The sequence below is a fragment of the Sinocyclocheilus grahami genome, unplaced genomic scaffold (genome assembly GCF_001515645.1).
Source record: "Sinocyclocheilus grahami isolate Dianchi unplaced genomic scaffold, SAMN03320097.WGS_v1.1 scaffold56.1, whole genome shotgun sequence".
Lineage (NCBI taxonomy): Eukaryota > Metazoa > Chordata > Actinopteri > Cypriniformes > Cyprinidae > Sinocyclocheilus > Sinocyclocheilus grahami.
In genome coordinates this window covers 1,334,056-1,345,664 of record NW_015505235.1, presented here as the reverse complement: position 1 = coordinate 1,345,664, position 11,609 = coordinate 1,334,056, and the positions used below count along the sequence as shown (strand labels likewise).

The 11,609-nt window shown below is 34.3% G+C and overlaps 1 protein-coding gene across 1 annotated transcript in view; it reads left to right on the top strand.

The window, feature by feature from the left end:
- The first annotated feature begins 369 nt into the window (after positions 1-369).
- The window catches only part of slc13a4 (solute carrier family 13 member 4), a 17,491-nt gene continuing 6,251 nt past the window's right edge, over positions 370-11,609 (top strand). Inside the window, exons 1-8 of the mRNA XM_016270432.1 lie at positions 370-897; positions 4,815-4,943; positions 8,471-8,607; positions 8,688-8,863; positions 8,949-9,009; positions 9,085-9,115; positions 10,052-10,126; positions 10,213-10,400. Of these exons, the coding sequence (XP_016125918.1) occupies positions 778-897; positions 4,815-4,943; positions 8,471-8,607; positions 8,688-8,863; positions 8,949-9,009; positions 9,085-9,115; positions 10,052-10,126; positions 10,213-10,400 (917 nt within the window). The 5' untranslated portion in view covers positions 370-777. The remainder of the gene's footprint in view (positions 898-4,814; positions 4,944-8,470; positions 8,608-8,687; positions 8,864-8,948; positions 9,010-9,084; positions 9,116-10,051; positions 10,127-10,212; positions 10,401-11,609) is intronic.

Below are 11,609 nucleotides of genomic sequence, written 5' to 3'. Positions count from 1 at the left end.
ATGCACTCGCCTGCTTACATGAAATGTGCGTTACATTCTGCGTAATCATGACATATAGGCTGTGGGTTTAATGTGATCTTTTGAGCGTGTGTTAATGCAGGTGCTTCTGCTCTTTATTTCCTGACAGGCTGAACAGCGTGTTCTCTGCTCCCTGTTGAGTTTATTCTGAGAAAACTACGCTGTTGCATCTAAACGGTTCAATTTGGCTCGTGAGCATCGCAACCCCGAGACCCCACTCCATTCATAAACTCCACTCGTTCACCTCTGATTGGTCCGGCTGTAAACTGGGAGGAGATATGGTTAGATTAGCTTTACCGCGTATACTCATACATTTCATCTTCATCCTAGGAAAGGTTTTTATAACGCACACGGAAAACAAGTTCATCAAGAGGACGGTTCATGCATGCTTAAGCGCAATTGGTGACATTTTACAGTGTAAAAAAAAATTGAAAGCGTGGCGAATCAGAGATAGACGCATTTACAGGTGGAGACACAGAAGAGCCATCGGTGTCCTTTTCATCAATACACCCTGAAATCCTAGAAGAGGGCCTGCAGTCACTCCTGGATGGACTAGAAGGACTACAGCCATCATTCAAACAGGAACCAAAGAGAAAAGTTGCGCTCTCAATCCATGCAAGCTTTCCTGAGAAGACGCGCAGCGCGTAAAACGCACGAAAAGGGAAGCAGGACAAGAAGAGGTTAATAAAAAGTCAGAAAAAGAAAATACAAGACAACTTCTTGGACTTCTCAGAGCTGAATTGAACAAAGCGTTCTCCCATGAGGCTGGAAGGTGCCAGAATGGACTTGATCAAAAAAATATGGACGGCTCGGAAACTCATTCTCGTGGTGATGATTCCTTTATCGCTGCTGCCTCTGCCTCTCATCCACCCGTGCAGTGTAAGTAGATCCTCATCAGTCATTTCCACGATCGCACAGCGCGCTTTTACGCGCTGCATACTTTTGGGCATGTGCACTACATTGTGCGTTTAAATGCATTTTATTTAAACTTTATCACTGTTTACGTGCTTTTAAGTAGATTTTAAATAAATTTTTATTATTAATTAATTATTAAATTATCATTTTGATTAGTTTATTCCGCAAGGAATCTTTATATACGTGGAAAATGTGTGCAGACATAAATGAAACGCTGTTTTACAGGCAGACAGACAGGTTCAATTATATGTCTTAAACATTATAATTATAATATGGCTAATTATGAATTGATTATGGCCTCCTGGGGTTACTCGAGGAGCCGTCGCGACCTCTCACCTGATTGGTCGTTTTCCAGATGCGCTGTATCAGAGCCATGATGGTGCGAGTGCGCCGATGTTCTGACGGGAATTGCTTGTTTGAAACATCTGCAGGTTTTACAGATGTTGTTTGTTTGTGTATCAAATGGGATCTCAGATTCAGTCCAACATTAGCAAAGCCTGCAGAGAGGCATTGCGCTTATTTGAGCCTATTTCATATATTTACTCGAAATTCTCTAAAAATGGAAAAATAAAAATATATAGATATAGGCAGATTTCTTACTAAAAACTGGCCAGAAATCACAATGCATTTATGCATGTAGCAGATTTTTTTTGTAGTGTCCTGTGGTGACACTGTCGTGACATTACTATAATTTATATAAAACATTTTTGTAATAGGTGCAGTTTATGCATGGATTATTTGTACTTGTAATTAATTTTTCACACTGCAGGGCCATTTCAGTTGTGAAAGCAAATATGTTAACTAGCTAAATGCATGAATGAATGAATGAATGAAGTGGTGACAGGATCTAAGAAATACACTTATACATAAATAAAAATGACCTAAACTAACATAAATATAACTAACTTCGCCTAAAATCTTACTGCTGAAGTATCCAATTCCTTACAACAACAACAACAAAAAAGGTTTAGAAATTTTCACAAATAATTACAAAGAAAGGGCAAGAAGAACATTAAGTTTAATGCTTAATTTTGAAAAGTAGAAAGACTGAAATAGTATTTTCTGATAATTATTCACAATTTCAATATAGTATCATGCATTTGGGAGATGCTTTTTTTCCCAAAGCCACACACATTATAATGAAATGAGACACATGATTCAAATTGATCTAAACAGCAGATGTGGAAACAGCGCACAGATCAGGAAACGTCATTGTCTTCTGCCTTGACAGCTTTTTTTGCAATTCCAAAACATGTTTAAGAACCTTGCACAGGTCTACTTATCTCTCTCTGACAGAGTCAGAAATAAAGGGGTTAGTTCACAATAGTTCACTAATCCCATCTCACCCGCCGACTGAAAGCAATTATTCACACAAAACAATTATGTAGGCTAATGAATGCAATGTGTGTGTGAGTCCTGCGGTGAAGCTCGTGTTGATGTCGAAACAGAACCGTGTCGTTTTAAGTGCGTTTCCAAATAAAGTTGCTTGATGTGTAATCATCTAATGATCAATTATCATCAGTTTCCTTTATCATCAATGCCCCATCGGACCTTCTAACAGAAATCAGCTGGATCTGATGGACTGGTTTCTTGAGCAATGATGAGATTAGAGCAGAACAAAAAGCAATGTGCCAATAGAGGCTTAATCTGCAGCGTGCCACATAACTGACGGCCTTCAGCACAGTTGGGCGGTAATGAGAAAGCAGAAAGCTGCTGGCTGGAGTTTCTGAACACAGGAGCACGCTGAGGGATAATCAGCTTTGGCGAGAGTGCTGAGAGACAGAAGAAAGGCCAAAAAACAGACGACTGTGCCCATGCTAAATTAGTGCTTACTAAAAAACTAAAACGCGATTTTGGACCCGTATCCGGGTCCGCGGAGTTAAAGTAGTTTTAATAATGCTTTATAAATGTCATGTGTAAAATGGTAACACTTTACAATAAGGTCCCATTAGTCAGCATTAGTAATGCATTACCTTACATGCACTAAAAATAAACAAATTTTCATGTAGAAATTGCTAGTAAACATCACAAACACTGCAATTACTAAGAACAGGCCAGTTTTGAAGCTGAAAAACTCAAATGGTATCTTCTTGTAAACTGTACTATTAGTAATATTTGTTTGATTTACTATTTTGAAAAATCATGTTTACAGTGTGCATACAAAAAGTTGGTGCGGAAACAATTTTTCACTCAGAAATGGCTAGTAAATTTCACAAATAATTACAAAGAAACGGCAAGTAACACATTGAGTTAAACGTGAAATTTGGAATAGAAATTCTGAAATAGTGCTTTCTTGCAAAACGTATTCTGATGATCTTTGTTTTATTTGAAAAATAATTTTTACAGTGATTTTTTAAAAAGTATTTATTCATATTTGTTAATGTTAATAAAATACAACCGTTCATGCTAGGTCTATTAAATAATATTAGCAGGTAAACCTTTTGATTTTAATAGTTAGTATTAATTAGTAAATGTTAGAATTAGCGTAAACTAATATTAATAAATGCATTTTTCATTGTTAGTTCATGGTAACTAATATAGTTATATAATGTAAACAAATGGAACCTTATTGCAAAATGTTACAATGAAATACAGTGTAAAAATTATTTATTATTATGAGTACATTTTACAAGAAAATACAATTTTAGCCTTTTTACTGCAAAATTTCATGTTTGCAGTCTCGTTGCTTTGTATTTGTTTTTTTTGGGGTGAAATTTATTAGCAATTTCTGACTGAAAGTGTTTTTCAGTGTATGAAGAAATAACACTAAAAAAGCAAATCAGATGTTCAGAAAATTCAAATGAGTCCTTATGTAATATTTACTGAAAATTCTCAAATAATTGAAAAATAAAAATATCTGTAGGCGGATTTCTATCAATAATCATAAAACTGGCCACAGATCAGCGCCTCTCTGTATCCTCCTCATTAGCCTGATGTATTTATAATGTCTGGAATGTGTGAGCATGTATTAACTTTGCTTTGCTCGGCCTCTTATAAAATCTGATTAATTATGAAATATGAGTCACCTGACAAATGCTCTTTAAGTCAGCCTAAGCTCCGCATGCAGACTTCACAGGGCTGAGGTGATTCACATGTGCTAACATCATATTTGTGTTTGTTGTTTGCTGGACTCACGTGAAGTGTTGTGTGCCCAGGTCCACATATTTGGCAGGGCAATCTGGATTTGGATTTTTGTCCTGATTTGCGGACTGACGCACATGCTTTGAGAACATACATTGCTCATAATTAAAGTCATAATTTGTTTAAAGTAATGATTTCCTCCTGCACTGTACATGCAAATCTCTTGTTTATGTTTGTAGATGTGCATGTAATCAGCTCTTTATCTTATTTAAGAAGATTTTATAACTGATCAACTGCATAAATACAAATTATTTCCTCAAAACAGATCTTGCTATATTTCATATAGTCACCCAGTTTATAATACATTTAAAATGGCTTGTTAACAATTTCTTGGATGTACACATAGTACAAAACAGTGCAGACAGTACAAAAATCATGCTGTGGCAAGTCATAAACATGACTCAAAATTCTGTTAACCTTTTTAAAAATGTTTAATTTAAATAAAATGAAAATTGTAATTATATATATATGTATCGTTTATATAAATATAATACATTATGCATTATACAATATACTTTAATACTGCATTTGGCTGTATATTGCAATATTGCTTTTCTATACACACACACACACATTAATGATGCATAATGTATGCATATATTGCAACATGGCCTTAACAATTTGGTTTTAATTAAAATTAAGTTTTAATTAAGTTTGACCTTCAGCATTGCCTAATATAATTCCATCCCGAATCAAGGAAGTGTTTAGGTCACGTTATGAAACATGTTCTGTGTCTGTAGGAATCATCGTGTGCGTATGTCCTGATCGTGACAGCGGTGTACTGGGTATCTGAAGCCGTGCCGCTGGGAGCCGCTGCGCTCGTCCCGGCCTTCCTCTACCCGCTGTTCGGGGTCCTCAAGTCCAGTGAGGTAAGAAACCTCTCTTTGCTCTTTCACTGTGTACAGTAGGATGTTTCGTGCAACAGGAAAGAACTGGAATACTGTAGGTTAAATGTTTAATTAACATACATAAATAGCAGGACTTTGCGTTGCTTCTACAGCTGGTTTATATAATATATAACCTGTTTTCTGGGGTAAATATCTGACCTGGTTATATTCATGAGCTTTTGAGCCTAAGGGTATGATGCTTCTGTAGGTGATGTTTTAAGAGCATTGAATGGTAGTGTAAATAAAAAAACACACAAAAAAAACAGCGTAATTTATGCCACTGTAGGTTAAATGTTTAATTAACATACATAAATAGCAGGACTTTTCGTTGCTTCTACAGCTGGTTTATATAATATATAACCTGTTTTCTGGGGTAAATATCTGACCTGGTTATATTCATGAGCTTTTGAGCCTAAGGGTATGAGGCTTCTGTAGGTGATGTTTCAAGAGCATTGAATGGTAGTGTAAATAAAAAAAAACACACAAAAAAACAGCGTAATTTATGCTAGTGTTTTTTGCAGGGTTGAAATGATGTTGCAGCTCTTTAGCTCAGTGATAGTTAAAGGCTTTAACTGTGTGTGGTGGGCAGAGGTCAGAAAATAAGTCAGAGGGGATTGCAATAAAAGCTCAGAGTTCCCATAAACAACAATGCATTTTCTGTCATACTGACAGTGTACTTATAAGCATTTTCGTAAGTTCAAGTGAGAGCCATCCTAGGTAACAAATTTAGGTTATAAAAACGTTGTGGGAGCATTGTTTTAAAATGTTTCTAATATCCAGTTGTCTTGTTTTGATTACAATGTTATTTAAAGGTAAAATTTTTTTGTTAAAACATTCTAATAACTTTATCTTCACCCAAAATATAATGCTATTTGAATGTTTTGTTTTTTTTAGCATTCTAAGTAGGGCTGGGTTAAAAATATCGATATCACGATATTGATCGATTCTCTTTTTTACGGAACGATATCGATTCTTAAATCCCAAGAATCGATTATTCTAGCCTGTTTTCAGTTAACGGACGGAACATTGAAGGGCACTTCCCATCCAATAAATCGCAATAAGCATTGTGCTTTTAATATGAAGCAAAGTCTCAGATTTCAAATTCTGTCCATCCATTGTATTGCAGTATTCAAACAATAAATGCTGTTTTGGCTCTGTTTAATGTGGAGTGACAGATCGCTGTAGCGCCTCAGTTCAACAGATGCAGCAGCGCGAGGCACACGTGAACTGATAATCTCCTCCATGTTAATACCAGTTTCAGCACAAAATAAACATGACTAAACATCCGAAGCTAAGTTAAAAGAAAGAGTACATCTTTACAAGCCGTATCCTGTCTCATGTAATCTCTCAATCAGTGTTTCGTCCACGCAAAGACGTCAATATAAAGTCTTGTAAACAATGTCACGTAACGTCACATTTACCTCAGAAACAAACATATTCGGTGACCATAAACTCATTACTAGTTAGAAAAATAAACTGTAGAGAGGGGCATTTTGCGAAATATATGCACAATATCCTCCTGAGACCCAGCTATGGAGTTTTTGCCTCTGTAGTGGACATTATATTTTAGTGAATTTCTCTGAGACCTCACATGTCACAGTTTTAAGTCTGGATGTCCCGTACAGACCACATTCAGGGCTTTCCAGAGATGCAAAATTATTGGCTGTTTCACCATGACCACTCCCTCTCCTTGGTTTTTAAAAATGGCTGACATTAATTTAGTGATACAATTGTACATCCTTATGGAAATATGATAATATTTTGTAATTATAATTTAAATCTGATTCATTTTCAAATTGTTTGTCATAAATCACCATCTCAGGAAAATGTTATGGGGTTTCAAATCAAAATATGACCTTCTGTTACGAAACAGGACATCATTTCATACATGTCCACTGTAGAGGACACCAGGACTGAAAGCATGTTTATTACACATTTTGGGAGACAAAAGAATTGAATAGGAAAACAAATTATATATCAATATTTTTATGAAATATTAGATATTATTATGAAAATCTGGCCAATGACTACTCCCATTATTACACTTCTTTTTTCAACATGCTGTCCCAACAGCACTTTAATATGCAAATTAGATACAGTGTATAGATAACATTGTGCTTAATGGGAAAACCAGTTTATGGAATTTTTACACACATATTGCATAAAGCAAAATGGTATATCAAATCATATTGTTATATATTTTATAACATAGTTGAGAACCATCCTTAAACAAAGTTAGTCATAAAAAAATCCTGAAACCTAAAATTTGATTGGCGATTAACAAAAAATTCCCATTGTTTTTTCCTTTTCATGTCTACTCTTGTCATTTTATTTTTAGAAAAACTGAGTCCTGGTGTCCTCTACAGAGGACATATCATAACTTATGAATAAAATATAATTTTTCAAAAATGTTATTTTACCATTTTTTTCTTATGCTCTAAACAACGTAGTGACATGAAAAAATACTAAATTCACAAAGTTTTTTATTTCTGGTTCTCAGGAGGATATAACATATTCATTATAATTTTTACTGTTCTTATGTTTAATTTCTGTTTGAATAAATCCATCAATTTTTTATGACAGCCACCATTTAAATGTTTATATAAAATAAAACGAATTGAAGTAAAAATGTTATTATGTAATTGTAACTTTATTATTTTAAAAACTTCATTAAGTGTAATTTTAGCAGTTGTAGGCTATAGCTTACAAATCAGTCAATTTTAACTTTCAATACTATAGTAATGTAGTACCAAATGACTCTCATGTATATTTTACAGCATTTTTTTTTCCTTGAGAAAATTTGGCAAGTACTGTACCTGATATACATCCAAAATAATCGATATTGAATTGAATTGGTAATCGAATCGGAAGCTTGTGAATGAGAATCGAATCGAATTGTGAAATTTGTGTCAAAACCCAGCCCTAATTCTAAGAACATTAAAATATTGAGCTTTCTTGTCATGATTAGAATGTTATTTAAAGGTTACAAAAAAGTTTCTTGCAATGTTCTACTAACTTGTTTACCCAAAGGATAACATTATTTTAAATGGTTTTTTATTTATTTATATATTCTAAGAACATTAAAATATCCAGTTTTCTTGTCATGATTAGAACATTATTTAAAGGTTACAAAAAAAAGTTTCTTACAACATTCTAATGTTTATTTTTACCCAAAACATAACATTTAATATTCTAAAAACGTTTTCTTGTCATAATTAGAACATTAAAGGTTACAAAAATGTTTTTGCAACATCCTACTAACTTTATTTTTGCTCAAAATATAACATTATCTGAACGTTTCTAAACATTCTTAGAACGTTCCAATGTCCAGATTTGATTAGAATGTTTTTTTAAATGATCCAAGAATGTTGATCTTAGAATGTTTTCTCTTAATGTTATAAGAACGTATCTGAAATATTATTCAAGTTATAAGAACATTTCATAAACATGACTTTAAGAAGGTTTTGTCCTAGCATTTCAGAAACGTTTAGAGCCCTGTGTGTTTGCAGGTGGCCTCTGAGTATTTTAAGGACACCACGCTGCTGCTGATGGGGGTGATCTGTCTGGCCGCCTCCATTGAGAAGTGGAACCTGCATAAACGCATCGCTCTGCGGATGGTCATGATCGCCGGGGCCAAACCTGGCATGTATGTATTCAGCAGGTGTGAACCACACGCACTGCTGCAGACAGACTCTGTGAGCTGCATGTGTTCTGCTTGTGTTGTAGGCTGGTGTTGGGCTTCATGTGCTGCACGGTGTTTCTCTCCATGTGGCTGAGCAACACGTCCACCACGGCCATGGTGATGCCCATCGCTGAAGCCGTGCTGCAGCAGCTCATCTGCACCGGCATCGCTGACTCCCTCGAAGACTCGCTGACCGTAGACACGCAGGACGAGGAGAGCGGTCAGTCAGAGCATCCGTCTCAGAAGCTTTGCGTGCATTATGGTTATTATTAGCTGTGTTTTTGAATTGTTTTGTTCTTTGACAGACAAAGAGGAAAGCCAAGAGTCAAGCAAGAATCAACTTGAGCTGCTGGACCGCAAACTCAAGTAAGATACAGTCAGCTGGATTAAACTACATCTGTTAAACAAGCCTATTCATTGCAGTTTCTCTTTGTTTTGCAGTGAAAAACATCAAGTCCGTATATTGAGTGAGGTAAGACTAAATTTGATCGTTTATCAACCCTGCAAAATTATTAGAAAGAAAACAAGAAATAAAGGGGGTTTATGCTTTGCAACTGAAAAAAAAAACTGAAAAAAAAATAAATAAATATAATATATATATATATATATAAGTTTATTATAGTTTACTAAAACGAAAGCATTTAAAACAATTCCATTACATGAAATAAAATAATTGTTAACTGAAATAAAATAAAATATAAATAACTTAATTGCCAAAGCAACTTTTCTCATTTTCATTAAGTATAACTTGATGTACTAAAATAATTCAAATTAAATAAAAATGATATTGACATATTTAAAGAAAAAATGACAAAAATGTACACAATGAATTACTAAAACTTTCATTAAAATTCACAGAAAGTATATACAAATAAAATCTAATTAAAAATATTAGCAAAAACTATAATAGTATCTCAGTAATACTAAAATAACACCGCCTTGAAATGATTTATTTAAACTATTTATGTAAGTGATAGTAAGCATGCTATTTTTTTGTATTTATAATATATGTGAATGTAAACAAGGCACAGAGAACATATGTTTACTGTCATAAAATATAATATACTTTAGATATTTTTCTAAAAAGAGTAAATTGCTTGATTCATGCAATCAGTTGTTTAATATGAACTCTTGTCACTTTTAAAATTTGGGAATGTCACTCTGAAATTTCTTGAGAGATTTTTAAGATGCATTGTCTGAAAACAAGTCAGACTATTTGTGATTGATTCCCAGGTAAATACATCTTCTTTTAGGAACATTTAGATGATTATATATATATATATATATATATATATATATATATATATATATATATATATATATATATATAAGAGATATAGATATGGCTTACGAACACAGTTTTTGGTCAATTAAGGCCATTTGTTTAAATGTGTTTTTCATACTCTAGGAGTTGAATGGTCTGACATTAAAGCCTGGTTTCGGTCCAGAGTTTTATAAAGAATCAAACGGATATCTGCCCGAGGTGAGACCATCAGCTAGCTGACAATAACTCAGCGCAATCTGCTGCTTATATTTCTAAAATCATTTTTCCCAATTGTTCCCAAACAGGCTCCAATCAGCATCCCTGCGCCGCCAAGGAAACCCAAGATCCGGCGGGATTCGCTGTACCCCACCAATAGAGACCACATGATCTGCAAGTGCCTGTCTCTGAGCATCACGTACGCAGCCACCATCGGCGGCCTCATCACCATCACCGGCACCTCCACCAACCTCATCTTCGCCGAGCAATTCAACAAGTACGCTATCAGTCCCATAAAAGCCGCATTCAGAAAACACTGGGATTTGTTTAAGCACCTGATTCAATCCGCTCAATCTCATTTCCTGACGCTAAGCGCAGAAAAAGAACCCTTTCCTTTGTGCAACATTTCTTGGGCAAAGGTGACTGTATATTGTGACCTGGTTTTGCTGATGTAAAGATATAAATTAGAGTGAAAAGCTGGCATTTATTGGGTAAATGGGGTTTGTATTGACGCTCCTTTTATTCTTTCACATCTGTTATAGTCTGTGCTTGCTGGAAGTGCTGTTATCACTGACATATTCCAGAAATAATCAGTGTAAAGCGCTAATTGGCTTAAAATGGGTCAGCGAGAAACCTTGTGCCACCGGCTCTCAGTATCTTCTCGAGGCTTGTCTTGAACGCTGTGTAAACAGAATCTTGTCCTTTTCTTCTACACTGGAATCAGTTTGACCCCCGAACGCAGGGCGCTGAGCTGAGATTGAGCTTTCATGTGACAGAACGTGCTTTAATTATATATAAAAATCAAGTTATGAAGTTTTTAATGACTTGTGTTTGCCATGTAGGTGAAGTGTGGAAGGAGCTATTGATAAACCAGCTTAAACGCATTCATAACCCATTTTACTTCCATAATGTGACATATTTCAGAGCAAAACATCTTTTCTTAGTAAAAATGAAGTAGAAAAAATATAGAATGGGACTTTGTTTTATACATTGGGAATGCTGAAAACTGGTCTTTATTTGCAGGTTAAAACTACTGGAGAAAAGTTGTTTCAGAGGAAGAGCACGTTTTTTACGAAACAATGTTTTATTTTGATATTTTTAATATTTAAAGATATTTATATGTTTATTAACATTTTAATACTTTTATTTAATACTATTTTTTAATGTTACTTTATATGTATTTTAATATAAATTGTAATATTATTTAATATTAAAATAAAGAAAGAAATTATTAAAAAAATTATTTGGAATAATTTGAACAGAGAAAACATTCTCCACAAGACTAGGAATATGCATTAGATGTATATAGGGATAATAGAATAGAATAGAATAGAATGCATCTAGTTGCTATCACTTTTTCATGATTGGACTAAATAGAATAGAATAGAGTGTAACTTGTTGCTATAACTGTTTCATAATTTGACTAAATAGAATAGAATAGAATGCAACTTGTTGCTATCACTTTTTCATAATTTGACTAAATAGA